The following is an 18,895-nucleotide window of genomic DNA, read 5'->3' as shown; positions in this document are numbered from 1 at the left end:
ATACTTAAATACATCTAATTTGTGGTCTGTATTTAACCTGGCAACCACCTCTTGAATTTCCTTTATTATTTTAGTTTTTCCACAAGGTAAATACCTAAGCAAACTGTCATAACTTGGCAGGTAACCTCTGAATTGTATGATGAATCCCAATTCCAGAGATATTAAAAAATGAAAAAAAAAAGAATTGATGAAATATGATGGATTTTTAATGGCTGGATTCTTGGCTTTCCATTTCTACCTGAAATAGAAAAAATACACTGGGGCTTATCTTGCTTTGGAGTTTTCGCCATCTGGAATGACCTCTTTTTCTGTAATCTCCATTTGTCCGTGTTCTCAACATTCATCTCAGCCCAGCTAAAAGCCAGCCCCTCCACGAAGCCTTTTCCGACACCCCCACTGTGACCTCCTATAGCACTTAACAGGAGTCCTTCGAACACAGCATGTGCTGCAATTATAGCTCACTGTTCAGCTCTTTCATGACAGAGATTGTGTCTTATATCTCCTCGAACACTCACTCCCATGAAGGTAGTATAGGGCCTTAAACACAGAAGGTATCCAAATGCATTAATCTCAGCATAACTGAGCAAACTATATCTGAATGGATGAGAATTTGGCTTTACTTTTTGATCCACATTCATAAGCAGCGTTTCTATCCACACCCTCAAGCTACGGTATTCATCACTGCGACATTCAGCAGCGTCTTCATTTCTTTCTGTGCTGTGCTACTTTAAAAAGATTGAGGAACTAAGTTTTCTCATCTAACAGCTGCTTTGTAGAGATTTGAAGGGTTTTAATGGCCGTTCAGTAATGACAGAACTTTACATTGTATATGGGAATCATATGAAGAATTCGAGCTCAATAAATAGAATCCGTTTTACAAGGTTTGGAGTAGTCCAAAAATACACCAGAAGGGTTGGGGTGGAGAGACAGGGATGTCCCAAATGAAACAAAGAAGGCTGGAATTGTGAGGACTTCTCTTCAGAATCAAAACTAAGTGTTAGATGGCAGACTTTCCAACCGTCCCATTTCACCCCTGAGAAAAACAGTGCCTTTCAGTTAAATTAGTTAATCCTGGATTTAGTTAAATTAGTCAATACACACATCTGGAGATTTTTAAACTTTTGAATATACCATTAGAGCATTAATAATGAATAATTTTAAGGGATTTTATCATACTGAAGGAGTTAATGAATCTCCCCAAAGGATGTGGGCACTAGGGTCATTTTACTTGAATATTCTGACTTCCTAGAGTCATAAAGAAAAGCAGAGATTCCCCTGTTCTGTGTGTTCTTGAGAGAGAGGGCATCCATAGGCACCAAGGGTCCTTACTTGGTTGGTACAATATTCCATGGAGCTTCTTACTGATGAGACTACATCCATCATCCAACAATTCTGATGTTCAGGAATAAAGTTTAAAAAAACAGTGCAACTTTTAAGAGACCAATATTATAAAATTTACAAACCTACTAAAGAAGGGAAAAATGACTCCATAAAGTCTAAACAATTCAACTTTCTGGCTCTGTGGGCTTATCTAGGATTCCTAAGACATCTGTGGTGAAGAGAGCATCACAGACGAGGTGGACAAGACAGACCTTGATGAGGAAGGCAGGCCCCACGAGGCCAGCACTACAGACAGCAGCCAACCAGGCAGCAAGGACTGTCCTGCAGACCCCATTTACCCAACCCCTATTTGACCTCTGCTTCTCTGGGGCTCAGTTTCCTCTGTGGTTTCCCCTGTCCAAATGACCCTTCCAGATCAAATGAATATAGCAGTTAACCTCAAAGAGCTGTCCTGAGAACTATAAACAAGGAGAAAGCATCTGCAAAATGTCCAGTACTACTGTACAGACTATGTAAGAAACGAGACAAGAAGGGTCTTGTCTGGAAAGCACAAGACAGGTCATTTATATTATTCACAGTAAAATACTGACCCCATCCCCTTTCTCCAATTATCTGGGGGAAATTGATAGGTTTTGCCTAAGCTCTTTACCTCCTGTTGTTTCTTTTCTTTTGCTTATTAAAAAAATACTTACACATATGTAAAGATAGAACAATAATGTGAACCCCCGTGCATCCACCATTTAGCCATACAGCCATTAGCCCATGGCTAATCTTATTTTATGTACATCCCACCCATTCCTCACCTCCAACTCTGTGGGACCATTTTGAATCAAATCCCAGACACAGATAATTTCATTTTTCATAGTTTTTTAAATATATGTCATATTTCTTTGTCTTTCTATTGTCTTAATTCAACATTCCTGATGTAAATTATTTATAACAATAAAATGGAGGCAACATCAGAGGTGCACTTGGGGCCAGGGAAAAATTTAGAAACAAACAATTTAAATAAAAAAAGGAACAATGAGTCAAGGTGGAGGCAGTTAACGTAGCCTGTAGGACTTCGTGTTGTCATGCTGTTACGAGCCTTGCTCCATCCTGGGCTTCAGCTCCAGGAGGAGGGGACATTTCTTACCTTTCCTTGAACAGGTCTGAGCTCTCTTGCCTCAATGTCTCCCTCCTGCTATGGAACACAGAGCCACCTTCAGCATCGACTACCTCCCTGCAAGGCTTTCCTCAATTCCTCCAGTCAAAATGCACCTTCTCTTTGCTTTGCTTCCACAGCACCTAATTAATCCTAGCACACAGTAAGTACTCAATACATGCTTGTGCACCGAATGAATAGGACATACAACTTACTTCATTCTGCCTTGGACCTTAGTTAGTGGCTTTCACATCTGTCTCTCCCAGTAAACTTTAAATTCCTTGAGAAGATAGTTGTGGTAAATCAGCTCTGTGCCCCCTACTTCCTAATGCATTTTTCTGTGGATAGTAGGTGCCCAACGAACATCTCATGAATGGAGAGACCCTCTAGGTAAACAGCCAACCTCGCCACGTGGTTAGAGGATTAAGCTTTTGGAGAACGACTTCATATAAATCATGGGCAGACTAGCAAAAATACAATGTGTAGAGTTTTTCACTGGTTTCCACTAGTTTCTCGTTTCAGGGAAGCAAATTTGGGCTTGTCATCATAAAAGTACAAGAATTCGGGAGTGGTTTCCTCTGTCCAAACGACCCAGCAACACCTGCCTCCAACACCATAATCCTGTTTTTCTCTCCTATCCCCTCCCAAGGTGAAGGCCACATTGAGTTACTGCCCACACGATGGAATTACAGGCCTGAATCTGAGACAAAGGTTCTTTATGCTGCGTCTGGTCATTAATTAGCTGCTGGAAACTTCAGGACAGGGCCATTAACATGCTCATAAACCTTTTATTTTAAATGTTTTCGCTTAGCCATGATTCTGATGTGACTCTCCTTGTAAGCTGGATGTAGGACATTTGTTTCTTAACATTTCTGAGGCTCATTAACTACTCCATCCCAGCGGCTCATTAACTAGCCCATTAGGGATTTTGCCTCATCCAGGCAGAAGCCTCCACTTGCCCTCACAAAGCCTTTGAGGGCACCTAATCGGGAATGGTGTGAAGCTAGCTGCAAGGCGCTAAGGAGAGAGCCGGGCTTTGTCAGATCTCCCAGGAGGCAGAAGTGGCGGAGAGAGGGGAGGGCTCACTCACCTGCTATTCTCCCAATGGGCATGGCATGCTCCTCGGGCGGGGAGACGGAGACCATGATGTGATTCATGTACGCCAGGTCTTCCCGATGGGAGAGGTTGATGGGTTTCCCTTCTCTATGCAGCCCGTCCTCGGAGAGCCTGGACTGTTTGAAATCCACGGAGTGCCGGGGGTTCAGGATCAAAGGGTGCATGATGGGACTGGGCATCAGCTGGATCACTCGTGTGTTCTCCTGCCGGGGGCTGGATGGCTTCTGGTGGGACTCAGAGGACGGTGGGCAGTGATTGTTCTCCATGGGAGACACTGACAGGGGGTAGGACTCCTGGTGGTTGTTCTCCTGGTGGAGCCTCGGTCCCTGGGCCCTCTCGGCCGGGGAGAGGCGGCGGATCATGTTGTCCAGGGGGGACCGGAGGGGCCGCTGCTCGGGGTCAGGAGAAGGCCGGTGATTTGTTGTGATGGGTGATCTAGAACGGTGTAACAGTTCAATGGTGGGAGGGTTGTGGTGCACACTCTCCACTGATGGCCTTGGGGTCCTCTGGACACAGTTATCTGTGGAGCAGAGGGGAAGACAATCACAGAGCCCAGTGAATTGTCGGGAGAGGGACCTCACCGCGGTTCTAAGCGTAGTAAACTGCGGAGCACGTGCGTGTGCACTGTGGCACCTTTCTTCGCAGCACGCAGAGTGGCTTTCTCACTGCTTAAAAAGAAATTAAAGTGGACATACTTGAAATTCTTTTCCGACTGCTGGACAAGCTAAGAATGTCTGCAAACATTCCATTAATCACCTACGAGTGGCTTATAAACCCAAGGAAGCCAAACTTTCATTTATCATTTTGTTACTTGACTCTTCGAAGTGGCTTTCAGGGTCCTTAAGGGTTTCTCTCCAGATGCTCTTACTGACATATTTTCATAACCAAATTTTCATATTCTCTACCTCTAGGAGTTGTTATTAGCGATAATCATCAGCATAATAAAGCAATTACTATATTCTAGGTACTGGAGCATATAGTTTGAAATTTACAACATTCCTAAGTAGGAGATACTAACGACCATTACTCCTATCTTACAGGTGATAAAATGGAGGCATAAAGAAGTTAAGACACTTACCCAAGGTCATACAGCCAGTTAAGAGATTAGAACCAGACCCCAGTCAGATTCTAGAGCCTATATACCCATGACAATATCTTCCACTTTGCTGTGTAGAAACCAGGGGAAAAAGTTGTATCAAAACCTGCACTAAGCATGAACACTGGGCCAAATTTACAGAATGACAGTCTTGTTATACTTGAGAGAACGTTTAGGATCACCTTGTTTCCCAGTGCACAGACCCTAGAAATGCTGAGACAGGTAGAGGGAAGTAAGAAGGAGGAGGGACAGATACCCTTAATAATACCTCCACTCCATCTCACCTGAACGTTCAAGCTGGTGACATTTGAGCAAGGATGACATCAGAAGTGCACGTAGCTTAGCAACAGAAATAGCTCTGTGGGCTGGGTGGAGGGAGGGACCAGCACTCAAGTGGTGTTAGGAGTCCCTGCTAAGAGCAGGAAGGACAGAAATCTGCCTAGAAAAATGGAAAATGGAGCTTTCTACAAGGCCCCACACTCATCTTCTTTTTTTTTTTTTTTTTTTTGTTGGTGAGGAAGATTGGCCCTGAGCTAACGTCTGTGCCAATCTTCCTCTACTTTGTATGTGGGACGCTGCCACACCATGGCTTGATGAGCAGCATGTCCATCTGTGCCCAGGATCCGAACCTGCAAACCCTGGGCTGCCAAAGTGGCATGCATGAACTTCACCACTGTGCCATCGGGCCAGCCCCCATATTCATCTTAGTGAGGTTTTCTCTGGCCACATCTGTGCCCAGAGCTGTCTTGTTCTGGTCAAAGACTTGTCCATTGTTCTAAGTGAAGCAAGTCAAAGATATCTCCTTTGTCCATTATGACAATATCTATGTGAAGAACATATGAAGGGGATCTAGGAATCTGATAGGGTTAGTAAACAGAGATGGAGGTGGTGGTTTCTTAAAGTTTTGCACAGAGTTAACAGGAAAATGGAGACTGCATTAGATCTCACTTATCATACGAGACAGTGAACAAAAGAAATATTGTTCATGAGCCTTAAAAGATCATCTGCTTGAAGGCACAGGGCTTATTTTGTAACTACTGTATAGCCTGCTGCTATGAATTTAAAAAAGTGCTTAATCATTGGATTAGCTATTGATAGGAGACTGGTTTAATAAATTATAGTATCTCTCTAAATAATGGAGAACTATGCAGCTATAAAACGGAGTGAGGAGTCTCTCAACATTCTGCTAAGGACTGGTTCTGGGCTCTATGGTTTGATAGCAAAAGAAGGTGAAGTGTATAAGGTGTGCAAGCACTTTTCTATAAGGAAGAAGGGGATTCCAGTTTCAAACATGGCAGAATGGCTTGCATTGGATTAACCTTCCTACATAGAGAAATGATAGAATCTGGATAAAGTACATTTATAAAAGTTATTGGAAGGTACTAGAGAAAACTGAAGGGGATTTCACTCTTAAAAGAAGGGAACTACACAGAATGAAATCCAAATTTAAACAGCTTTCACCCTGAGGGTCCTCTCCAGTCCATGTAGTGTGGGGCAGCTAGAAAATGAACAGAAAGCTGTTTGAGATGTCAGGGAAGGGAGTGTGGACCTGTCAGAATGGCAAACATTTGGGAAAGCAAATCCCATAAAGGAGGGAGCCTCAGAGGGAGTAGCCAAATTGGCACATAAAGTTCCCTCAAATCTTTAACATGTGCCCCTGAACAGCACATGTGCAGGGGGAACACTAAGGAGCTGAGTGAAAAGCAACAGCTTTAGGTTGAAAGACATGAGCAGAAATCTCAGCTACTGGCCACTGTATTAAAGACAGAGTTCAGAGTTTGAGTCCTATCAATGAAGGCTCTGGAAACACCTCGGACTGTTTAATACCTCAGAACGAGCACACCTCAGCTATGCTGCAGGACAAAGGGATTTGCCTGAAGCCTAAAGGTAAAACTGAAATAGATATGCCCTAACCAAATGTAAGACCAAGCCTCTGAAAGTCGAAAGTGATTGGCTAGTCATTTAACTGCCTGTTAGAACAAAAATCAACACTCTGTAGAGGAATACAACACAATCCAGAGTCTCTACAACGTGTTATCTATAATGTCCAGCCACCAACAAAGATTTTCTAGACATGCCAAGAAACAGAAAAACATGATCCATAATCAAGAGGAAAGGCAGTCAACAGACACAGACTCTGAAATAATCTAGATATGTTGTAATTAGCAAAAAAGAACTTCAACGTAGCTATTATAAATAAGTTCAAGCACTTAAGGAAATGATGGTCATAATGAGCAATAACAGGCAGAGACTGTCAGGAGAGAAATGGAAACTGTAAAAAAAAAATTCAAGAACTGAAAAATATAATATCTGAAATCAAAGGCTGGGCTGGTTGGACTTAACAGATTGGAGATGACAGAAGTTAGTAAATTTGAAGAAGGATCAATAAAAATTAAAAACACACAAACAAATAGATCCTCAGCGACCTGTGGAACAATATTAAATGGTATCATAGACATGTAATTGGAGTCCAAGAAGGAGAGAATAGAAAGAATGGGGCAAAAAAAAATTGAACAAATAATGGTCAAATTGTCCCCAAACTTGGTAACAACAGCAACAAATGTAAAGATCCAAGAAGCTCAGCAAATCCCAAGTAGGATAAATAACAATGAAAGCTGCACCCAGGCACATCATAGTTAAATTACTGAAAACCAAAATAAAAGAGAAAATCTTGAAAGCAATCAAAGGGAAAAAAAAAAACATATGTACATGATACACCTTGTACAGGGGAAAGTTATACTTATTATGGCTAACTTCTTTTTAAAACACCTGGAGAGAGAATGCACAAACATGTACACAAGAAAGATTCAGATGGGGGCCAGCCCGGTGGTGCAGTGGTTAAGTGCGCACATTCCGCTTCAGCAGCCTGGGGTTCACCAGTTCGGATCCCGGGTGCGGACATGGCACCGCTTGACAAATCATGCTGTGGTAGGCGTCCCATGTGTAAATTAGAGGAAGATGGGCACGGGTGTTAGCTCAGGGCCAGCCTTCCACAGCAAAAAGAGGAGGATTGGCGGCAGTTAGCTCAGGGCTAATCTTCCTTAAAAAAAAAAAAAAAGAGAAAGATATGGATGGAGACCTATAGATTGAAAGTGACTTAAGAGACACATAAACCATTTACAAAGTGTAGACCCTTGTTTGGATTCTGATTCAAACAAACTGTAAAAACATTCATGACCCAGTTGGAAAAATGTGAACATTAATAGGATATTTGCTGATATTGAGGAACTATTAGTTTTCAGTGATGTGATGGTTCTGTGATTGTGATTTTATAAAGGGTCCTTATCTTCTCAGACTTGTACTGATATATTTATGGATGAAATTATACATCTGGGATTTGCCTTTAAATAATCTGGGATGGTGAAGCAGAGAGTACGTGAGGCACAGAGGAAACAAGATTGGCCATGAGCTGACCATCATAGCTGGTGATTGGTACATGCTGGTTCATTATACAATTTTCTCTACTTTTGTATAAGTTTGATATTTTTCCACTATAAAAAGCTTTTTTTTTTAAAGTGCCTAATCAACCTTGCACGGACACAGGTTGGGATGACAAGTACTAACTTCCTCACTTTAACTCAAATGCAAATAACTGTTTACAGGGTACTGATTAGGCCCATGGAGTGAACCTTAAAGGCTGAGATTGTTAGTATGTTAGAAATGATCTGCAGTCTTTTGGGAATGAGGCAAATATTCTTTTCATAGCTAGTATGGATCTCAATTCTTCTGTCCATAAAAATGAATTTATCTTTTATCCATGGCTCGCTTTTCATTTGTCACAGAACATGATCATCATAAGCAACTATTCAAGACCACTGCACTTGGAAGTTTCATATATTTTCTCTTAAATGCCATTTACAGGATGCGTCCCTTTATTAAAGCTTATTAAGGTTTAAAAATACTTAAGGATGATGAAGACCATGTATTGAAAAACACTATTTCCTGAATCCATTTCCCGTCTTACAAATTTCAAAACGAACACAGGCGTTGGCCAGTAGTCCGGTTACCTGCAGGTTTTCTTTGATGTCTTGAGCTTCAAGGCTCAGTGGATGGGTGTGCACTCAAGGCAAGCCTTAGGAAGTCTGGGAGGACTATGAGAGGAAGAACTTTCATGCCAAGGGTCAAAGAGGAACTGATGTAATGTCCTGGAGAGATTTCACTCTCTGTTCCTGCCCAGATCTTTGTGAACAATGAAGGAAGGAGACAGTGCTCTAGATAATCCAACTCAGATTTTACTTTTGACTCAGGATCCGGGCAGGAACAGGACTTGGAGGAGCTTGATTTATTTATTTCTCTGCAGACACCACTCAAAGAGGAAGTACTTGATGAAGTTGATAACATTAATGGTAGAGAACTGGATCCAAGGGTATTTAATTCCAGGCTCCTGGTGGTCTGGGCACAACCAGTGTCGAGGCTGAAAGGCCTGCAATGAGATCTTCCAGGCTTTGTTTCAGTTTACAAGGCATGTGCCCACATACGACGTGGGCTACGACGTTCCGACCCTGCTGCCTGCTGCCTCTGTTATTATAAGTTGGCAGCAGGGTATGGAAACTTAGGAGACCAGAGCCGGCAGGCAGAGAAGCTCCGGACACAGGAAATGCACTGAGCGGACAGTGGGTGCATTAAATCCCCCAGATGTAGGAGTCTTCTGTCTAAAACAAGAAGATTTTTTTGGTCTGGCCTTGATGTCTGGCTTTGTTCTTGGTGAACTGCCCAGCTGGAAAACTGGGAAATTATCCACATTGCCCTCGGTCTGAAGGTCTTGATACGGGAGGGAAACGCTCGAGGAAGAGGGAGGGAAAGCCACACATAATTAGTCACTGTGGGCACGGAAGGAAGGGGGAAGGGGAAACAAGACCAAGGACTGGGAGGGAACCCAATATAGTTAAAAGTGTTTTCTCATCCCAAACCTTTCTCTCTGTAGACCTCTTTTAGACACAAGTAATGCCTTCTCACTACCAAACAGCCCAAGATAAATTAGGACTTTAAATGTGATGAATACAAAAATAGGTCTGATTTCTTTTCTCCTCCTCTTTCCTTTTACTTATTAGAAAAGTTTTGCTACTTAAAATTCATCAAAATTTGACCCAATTTAATCATGTTATAAATAATGAATAACTGGTAAACCTAAAAAAAAAAAAAAACTGCCTTTGGTTAAAGTCATGGGTTTTGACTAGGAAATTTCCAGGTTAGAGCAAAGGCTAAGATCAAGTTTATATCTCACATACCAGGACCACGTTTCCACTATCATGCTTTCCCTAAGGCCATGGATGATGATAAGAGAAGAAATTAGGCAGGGAGATGCAAATCAACCCAGCAGGTAACTGTCACTCATCGGACTCAGTCTACTGTGCTCCACATTCCTCCAGAAAGGACCATTTCCCAGCACAATTTTGTAAAAGATTAGTGGGAACCATGAATGGTATAAAGAGCTATATAGAAATTAAAGTCTCGAGGTCCTGAGGTGAAATTCAAAATAGATTTCTCATATATACACTTAGGTTCTGTCACCTTGTTATGGGTTGAATTGTGCTCCTCCACTCCCTCCGCATTCATATGTTGAAGTCCCAACCCCCATTACCTCAGAATGTGACCTTATTTGGAAATAGGGTCATTGCAGATGTAATTGGTTAAGATGAGGTTATAATGGAGTCAGGGGGCCCCCTACTCCAATACGACTAGGGTCCTTACGAGAAGGGGCATTCGGACACATAGGGACGCATGCATTTGGAAGGGGACCATTTTGCCATGCAGTGATTACAAAATATGAGTTGAATCATCAAACCTTCAGTGATGTCAACCATATTTCAAGTGGTGTCTTGGATGTAGAAAATTCAAAGAGTAAGAAAATGTGGTCCTTGCTCACGTGCTATCATAGTCTAATGGAAAAGGCATACACGTAAAAAAAAAAACAAAACAAAAAGCTACAAGTGCTGAATGAAGAGTCAGTGCACACAAGGAGCACGCTTTGTGAAGATGAAGGCCGGATCTACAAGCCAAGGAACCCCAAAGATGGCCAGCAAACCAGTAGAAGCAAGGAGAAAGGCAGACTCTCACAGCCCTTAGAAGGAACTGATCCTGCCTATACCTTGATCTTGGGCTTCCAACCTCCCGAACTACGAGAAGATAAATTTCTGGGGTTTCAAACCACCCAATTTGTGGAACTTTGTTAAGGAAGCCCTAGCAAACAAATACATTCCCACCTCCCTTTCTGACAAGTTCAGCCGAGAATTTCCACTGCCCCTTTGCCTGCCCATTTCAGCCTATTTATCTCAATAGGCTGCCAATGTCACTGACTTCCCTTGGAGGGCCGAAAAGAAAACTGCCCTAGTTTGGAATGTGTGATTCACAGACGTTTGAGGTCATAAACAATAAATCCTATGTAAGCTCCTAGAACTGTATAAGCATTTGGTGAAGGGGGCTGAAAGAAACAAAACAGGTGAATAGGTGACTTGCAGGACTCTGGGGCTTAATCTTCATTTCTGTGGCTTCCAAACCAAACGGCCTCCAAACCGGCTCCCTCTGCTAGTAACTCCGTACAGAGAGCGAAAGCAAGTCTGCATGGGGCACAGGTTCATGCTCCTGGCTGTAAGCTGTCCTTGTGCTTCCCAGGCAGCGTAGAGGAGTCTCCTTCAGTCTTGACAAAGCAGCACAAAAGAAGTGAATGAAGAAATCAGGGATCAGATTTCAAACAAGCCAATTAGACCCGTGGGGGTGAGCCTTGTGAGTCATCACAGGAGGGACGGGGTGGCACAAAGATAAGGAGAGGAGCTGGAGAAGGGAAAGAGCAAGATCAGGTCCACTGTGGCTTCCATCTCTGGAGGTGAACCCAAACTGCCCCCAGTCCCCTTATCGTCAAGGAATCAGATGGCATTTCCCTGGGGGTAAGAGGAAGGTTCTTGAAGACTTCCAGACTACCTTGGGAGAGTTATTCATGCATATTAGGAATCTCTTGCCCCTAAAACTTCTGGCTTAATAAAGCCAGCTAGGCTGAGGGCTAACAGCCTCCACACCACTCGAGGAAGCCTAGGAGGCAGGGAAGGTGGGCAGGGCCTCCCTGAAGGTCAGTGAAGACAGGCCCTGTGTGCCATCCAGTGCCTCCAGGCTTTCCCATCCCCGTCAAATGCTGCATCACGGGCAAGAGTCAGAGGGCAAAAGGTCACGCTGCCCTAGAGCCTGAAATACGGGAAGCAAAGCAGGAAGAAGAGGTGCTGGAGAGGAAAGGAGGAGTTAGAGAAGAGTGGAATGAGGCCTAGTAAGGGGGAAAGGTGTTCACTGGTGCCCTGGGGACAAGAGGAAGTCAGGAGCTGGGCCTGGTCTTCCTCTGGTGGGACCTCATTACCTCCTGCCAGATCCAAGAGTCACAGAATGGAAAGGGACACAAAAAGGTTAATCTTATAGTTGTTAATGTGAGAGGAGACAGCCAGAAGATTAATAGGTCCCAAGGGGGTCGCAGGGGACCCACAATTTGCCAGGGACTGCGAGGCAACATAAAGTAAAGCACTGCTTATTTTCAAAACAGGCTGTGTCCTGAAAGTAATTAAGGTTGGCACTTTCAATGTATTTTCCCATAGAAACAATGCTACAGAGGGCGCCTGGTTAATCCCTGAAGGAGCTCTAAGATAATGGCGTGGGTAGACAACAAGCCCTTCCTATGTCCGGGAGGCACAAATCTGGTGTTTGCACAAAGTGCATGCAGTTGCAATAACGGGAATGGTTAAGAAAACTGGGATTGGAGGTAAGAAAAAAACCAACCATCGCATAACAATGTGAATATACTTAACGTTACTGAACTGGACACTTAAAAATGGTTAAGATGGTCAATGAGTATTTTATTAGAACTAAATTTTTTAAGTTTAAAAAAAAGAAAAAACCCACCAAACAGTGGTAAGAAATATCAAATAATGATAATGAACATTTATTAAGTGCTTGCTATGTGTTAGGTGCTCTTCGAAAGGGCATTTCCCATATTACCTGATTCCTTCTCAGAGCAATCATATTCTATAGGTCCTGCTATTTTCCTTCTTTTACAGATGGAAACTGAGACACAAGGAAATTCAGTAACTTGTCTAAAGTCACACAGCTGGTAAACTGGGGAACTGAGATTTGAGCCCAGGTGGTCTGGATCCAGAATGCACACACACCCCATTATGCTCTCTGGCTCCATCATGCATTACACGGTTAATACGATAACAAAGATGTCAAACCCCAGTCAATGGCCTTCTTGACACTTCATTCATGTACATCATTCCAGCAAGACTAGAGAATTGGGGAAGTTTTTAAAAGAACCATTAATAGGATGTGGCCTGAGCAGCTAGAAAAGTTCATCTACCCTGGTGCCTACTCAGCAGTTACACGGAGGGGCCGGCTCCCAAGGAGAGACCTGCAGTGAGGGCCTGGTTCCCAAGGAGGATGCCAACCAGCGCTTCTGCTCTCAGAAGCCAGTGCCTGACTCAAAAGCCACATCTCTCACAGGCTGCAGGATTTTCGTCATGCTAAGTCCACTCATCCTGAGGCAGTCAATGATCTATATGGGTTAATTTAGTCCAAATTAGTATGAGGTTTTAATATCATGAATTGAAGACATACACTGGTGTCTCAAAGTTATCTCTGACCTTTTTTTTGGGTTTAGATTTGGCAGTTGCAAGTACTGTGAAGCAGAAAAACTATAAGCAGGAGTGCTGGTACCTGCCACACTGGACCCCAGTCAAGGGACCAGACTTGGTATTCTCATCTCCACAATTCTACTCAACATTCAATCATCTGTCCCATTTTGAGGGTGCTTGCCCAAAACACTTTAATAAAAATGTTCCTTTGGTCAGCTTATTCATGCTGCAGTGCAATGAACACAGGCACTGGAGTTAAGGGGACCTCACAGCTGTGTGATTTGGGGGCATGTTACTTTACTGCTCTTAGCCTCCATTTCCTTATCTATAAAGTCGAGATAATATTACCTTCTTTATAGGGTGGTTGTGAAGATTAAATGATTTAAACATGTAAGGGCTTAGATCAGGGTCTGGCACACAACAAGGACTCCATAAATGTTAGCTATTATTTTGCTATTATGAAGCAGATTCACATACCTTGTCTTTAATTATCTCACTAAAGATGTATAACATTTCCTTCCTCCAAAGCAGTCTTTGGGCACTTGGATTTGGGGGCTGTGTTGGGGGTGGGAGGGGTAACATCCCTCAATAAAGCAATCACATAAATGAAACTTCTGTGGGCCATCCCAGAATGCAAGCCACCCTCCCCTCACGAAGAAATGATTTCTCTACTCACTGGGCCATTACCATGTGCTCCTTGTAAGGAGAATGGAGATCAACAGTATTTCGACACTTGACACTTCTCATCATCACTTACAAAGTCCACGCCCACCTGGTGACAAAGAGCTGCCCCAGAGCAGAACTTTCACCTTAAAACTATGTCCACGGTTGCAGAAGCAACCACAGCACTACATGTGTGAATATTGGCAAATTAGAGTGATTAAAAACCACCTCCCAGTCTCTCAGATGGGGCATAGGAGGAGAGAGGACTGGAGAGCTGCAGTTACAGGAGGGTCCCCCAAAGCAGTCATAGGAGGAGAACGTAAGAGAAACTGACCTCATTCCTTCTCCCTGCAGACTTACGCGTGTCTGGTCCAACAGGGGTAGCTCTGCAGAGCTGACCCCATTTGGAGACTAGCCCAGACTGAAAGCACACTTTATATTGCTCAAGGAGCTTCTACGCAATCACTATTGAAGTAGTTTTAACACTAAAAGACAAGTGGCAATCGAATATATACTTTGGGACAAAGCCGTTTTGTAAATTATTCCATGGGAGCCCAAAGTAACTAATTTTGGAATCTAAGGTGTCAAAAGAAGTTGATACTATAACTGTGTGTGACAAAATAAATTTATTTTAAAATCATCTGAAGTCTGAAATTTCTAAAAATGTTTTGCCTCCTGCTTTTGGTGAAAGAAGTAGTATCATTATTTTTGTCTCCTTCCTACATAGCTATCTACCTAACGTCTAACTAAGTCATATTATGCAGTTAAAGTGAGTCACAATAATCAAAGAAAAGGAATCCACTTAAACTAAGATTTTCATTGTGAAACGAGTGAATGACGATGCTTTTCGTTTGACTACTAAGAGGGGTAATATTATTAATAGTTCTTGATAAGGTGAGACAAATGAGAATAGAGCAGATGTTCAGCTGTTTCTGAGCAACACCAGGCAGGACATTGTTACGATTTTCTGGATTTTAGTTACCCAAGACTCTGAAGGTAGAGAATGTGTCTTATTCATCTTCATGTCACCCAGGGAGCCTCAGACCTTGGAGAGAAAGTTAGGATTTGAGAGCTGTAAGAGATCTGAGAAACTTAGCCTTTATGATTTGTTCTGGCAGAATGGAGGGTGAGAACCTGGTTTCCTGACTTCCAGATCCCATCCTCTTAAAAATTTTATCGAAGCTGACCACGTGTCCCAGTTTGTCTGGGCTGGTCCTGGCTTATGCCTGTTGTCCCGGCTTACTTATTAACAGAGTCCGGTTTCACCGTCAGAAGTGTCTTGGTATGGATGAAAATTTATAAGGTTACCTTAATTATATAATATTGCCTTCCTGTCCCAGAACTAAGTACGGGAAGAGAGTAGAATGCCGGTTCTCCGAGACTTAGGTGCTAATCTGAGGACTGCTTCACCCAAGGCATGACACAATTTCAGAACAGTGTACATTATAGGGATAATGAAAGTTTACAAAATAAGGGTTTGAATTAGCATGGTCCCCTTCATCTCCCCTCAGAGCCTGGAGGGGAGCCTCTGAGCTAACACCAACTTCCTAGCTTCTGGCGCTGCCATGTGGCTGCTAGTAAGGAAGGTGAGATTTCAATGTAATGTACTCATATGGGACATTTGCGGGGAACTGTTGCTGGATTGAACAAGATACATTTGTATTGTGACATAAATTCCCATTGTGAAATTATGAATGTCTGGACTGGTTAAGTCAGTGGCAACGATGAGGTGAAGTCACAGGGGGCTGAATGAAGCTCTGTGTTTACATTCACTCTGCATGCCTCACTGTGCCAGGCTGCTTAGGGGCTGAGTCGGGTCCTCTCTGGAATGCCTCTGTTCTTCTTCCATTCTGTCATATTTATTTCTCTGCCAAGTCCACAGCAACACACTTTTACATGGTACTGTATCCCCAATTACGTAAAGTAAGTCCTTGGGGATGTAATATTTGATAGGTGTAATTTCACTTCAGAGACTCTCCCTCTTCAGGACCAGATCTTTCTGTATGTTGACATACGCCCAGATTAATGTGTTCCATTCACAAGTGAATGTAACAGCATTGATTCCAGAGACAATTCATGTTGAGCTTGGTATTTTTCTATTTGGTGGAGAAGAGAAAGAGGTGGGAGGTGGTTGGAGGTAGGGAACTTGTACTGGTTCATCCACTTCTCTACTCGTCCCTTTGTCACCCATGGCGCCCATAGATCTGCAAGTCTAGGGGCAGGCAGCCTCTTCATATCACCTCCATGCCTTGCACGGCTCTTCTCATTTGATACCATTTGACGAAGACCCGCACTTTCCCTTCTCGTGTGTCCCCTGACTCATCTGAGAGCATGCGCCGTGTCTGAAAGGTCTGTACTCTCAGATCTCGATTCCTGGCTGACGGCTTTAAGGAACGGTCTCTGAGAACACACTACTTTTAAGAGCTGAGTCTGAAGTAGAGCTAACTGGTCCACAGGGCGATGAAGCCCTTGACCTTGGCCTCATTAGCTCCATTCTTTTACCTACGGAGCTCACCACCACCACCATCATAACACTTCAGAGCACAGCTCATTATGGCGTATGGGACAGCACATCTGTATTTACTTGGTTTGAGAGTAGCTCTGAGAGTAAGCCAGCTTTCTCTATTGATTAGCGCCTGCAAAGGAGAACCACAACAAACACACCTACTTATGAGTCAGACCAGGCCAAAGGGAAAAGAGGAAGGATTTGTGATGGGGTGAGACCAAGCCTCCAATCGCATTTGGAGAGAGAGAGAAAAGAAAACCTCATCACACCCCGTTTGTATCTGAAGAGGCAGGCCAGTAATATGACTCTCGCCTTAATGTCAAGCTTCAGTAAACCCACCTCCTCTGCTGTGGAGTAGCTGTTGGCTATTACGCAAGCCGGGGTACATATGTACGTACGAGGCAGGAAGAGCAAAGAACTGAGAAACCGAATTGGGGGTGGGAAGCAGCTGCTACATTTAGCGAAGGTGAAGCTAGAGGAAGAAAGGATGAGAGAAACAGGCAGGGAGCATGCAAGCAATGCTCTGTTTATCCTCCCGTTTATCTTCCGTCACAGAAGTGAGGGGACCTGCTGTGAAACACTTGGCACAAGGAGGAGATGTCAGGTGCCTGGAGGCAGGCTCTTTTGTGAAGTGTTAATTAAGAAAACAAATAACTTCTCATTTTTTAATTTGCCAACAATAAAACAAAAAATAGTAGCCCTCCTCTTGGGGATGATCAATTTAAGGAAATACTCCAAGGGACCAGGGATTTACGGCCCTTAGTAAGCTGGTCCTAAAAAAAAGTTTAAGTTTAAAAAAAAGTTCAAGTTGATGTCCCCACATCTGTTGTCTAACCAATCCGGGCAGGAAGACTTGGACCACAGGCTCCTCAGAGGCTCGATGCCTCACTGTTCAACGGAATGGTGCTCAAAGTAAGATTTTTATACCCTATTTCTGTACCCAAACCCCTGCTTTGGAACTATGTCCAGGGCCACAATTCAATCCTGGTTTTTTGTTTTGTTTTCTACCAACGACTTTATGAGTCCTGTGACTCACAACCAAGGAGAAACACCTGGGACATCTGAAATAAGTACTTACACTGAGTGCACCATAAGAAACTGCCTTTGGTGCAGGAAGAGGAAACCCCTGGTCCACCACAGAGTTCACAGGGTTTTTGTCTTTTTTCCTTTCTTCATCCCTTTTTTCTTTTTTTTTTTGGTGAGGATTGTTGCTGAGCTAACATCTGTTGCCAGTCTTTCTCTTTTTGCTTGAGGAAGATTGTCGCTGAGCTAACATCTGTGCCAATCTTCCTCTATTTTGTATGTGGGATGCTGCCACAGTGTGGCTTGATGAGTGCTGGTGTGTAGGTTCGTTCCCAGGACGCGAACCTGCAAACCCCAGGCTGCCGAAGCAGAGCATGCGAACTTAACCACTATGCCCCCGGGACAGCTCCCCCTTTCTCCAGCTTTTATTATCCTGTGCTTAAAAACCTTCATGACTCCCCATCACTTTCCTCCACCCAAGTCCTCCAGATTCTGGTTCCAATCTCACCTCCTTGGACCAGCTCTGCAAAGGCAAAATGTCGGTCATTGTTGAAGCAGAGTGAGGGCTCAGAGGGGTTTAGTTTAGTTTCTCTATTTGGGGTATGTTTGATATGTTTCCTAAGAAAAGGTTAGGAGGAAAAAATAAGATCTACAACCCAAGTCATCTGACTGCTCTCTATTCCAAGGACTGACTCCATCCTATGTCAATTCTCTCTGTCTGGTATGTTTTCCACTGCATCCCTGCATATCAGAATCCTGCTGGACCATCAACAGAATCTTCCAGAGCCATCTCCTTCATGAAGCTGACCCTGATGCCCGTACCTGGATGTGATTTCCCCTTCCACTACCTCTTTATGGTGCCTACTATTCTAGTTATGCTTTGATACTTATGTGTATATCTATCTCATTTCTTCACCTAGACTGAGTTGCAGAGAAATAAGGGTCTACCTTATTCATCTTGGCATTCCCCCCAGGGTCTTATACATAGTAAGCACTCAATAAATGTTTGTTGAATGAAAAAATGAATCACATGAATAGGAACAACTTATGAACTAACAACGAAACCTCCTGGATTTGTCTAAGCCTCAGGCAAGGAAAGAGAAGCCTCCTCTGGTACCTTCGTCATGGTTCTGATGCAGTATGACTTCCGGCTGTGTGTGTATAGAGTTTCCAGGGTGGAAGAATGGTGAAAAAAGAATCCGAGGTTTCCTCTGCTTCAGAATATGCTGAAGGAGTTCATAGAGCACATCACCTGCAGAGAAAAAGGAAAGAGAAATAGAGCAATGAAACATTTTATTTAACAACTATTTACTGACAGCTTTGACTGGATGCCTGGCATTGTACTAAGAGCACAGCGGTGAGCAAGACTGGCTGGCCCCCTACCTTCCCGGAGTTTACAG

The 18,895-nt window shown here is 43.4% G+C and overlaps 1 protein-coding gene across 5 annotated transcripts in view; it reads right to left on the bottom strand.

Annotated features, from left to right (window-relative positions):
* The window catches only part of ETV6 (ETS variant transcription factor 6), a 223,319-nt gene that overhangs the window by 18,661 nt on the left and 185,763 nt on the right, over positions 1-18,895 (bottom strand). For all 5 annotated transcript variants that reach the window (XM_008513529.2, XM_070619113.1, XM_008513530.2 and 2 more), the window contains 2 exons: positions 18,613-18,747; positions 3,576-4,121 (listed from right to left, as the gene is read on the bottom strand). In XM_008513529.2, coding sequence (XP_008511751.1) covers positions 3,576-4,121; positions 18,613-18,747 — 681 coding nt within the window. The remainder of the gene's footprint in view (positions 1-3,575; positions 4,122-18,612; positions 18,748-18,895) is intronic.

The sequence above is a fragment of the Equus przewalskii genome, chromosome 5 (assembly GCF_037783145.1).
Source record: "Equus przewalskii isolate Varuska chromosome 5, EquPr2, whole genome shotgun sequence".
In the NCBI taxonomy this organism is placed as follows: Eukaryota; Metazoa; Chordata; class Mammalia; order Perissodactyla; family Equidae; genus Equus; species Equus przewalskii.
Note: the sequence above shows the minus strand (reverse complement) of the source record. Positions and strands in the feature narration are given on the sequence as shown.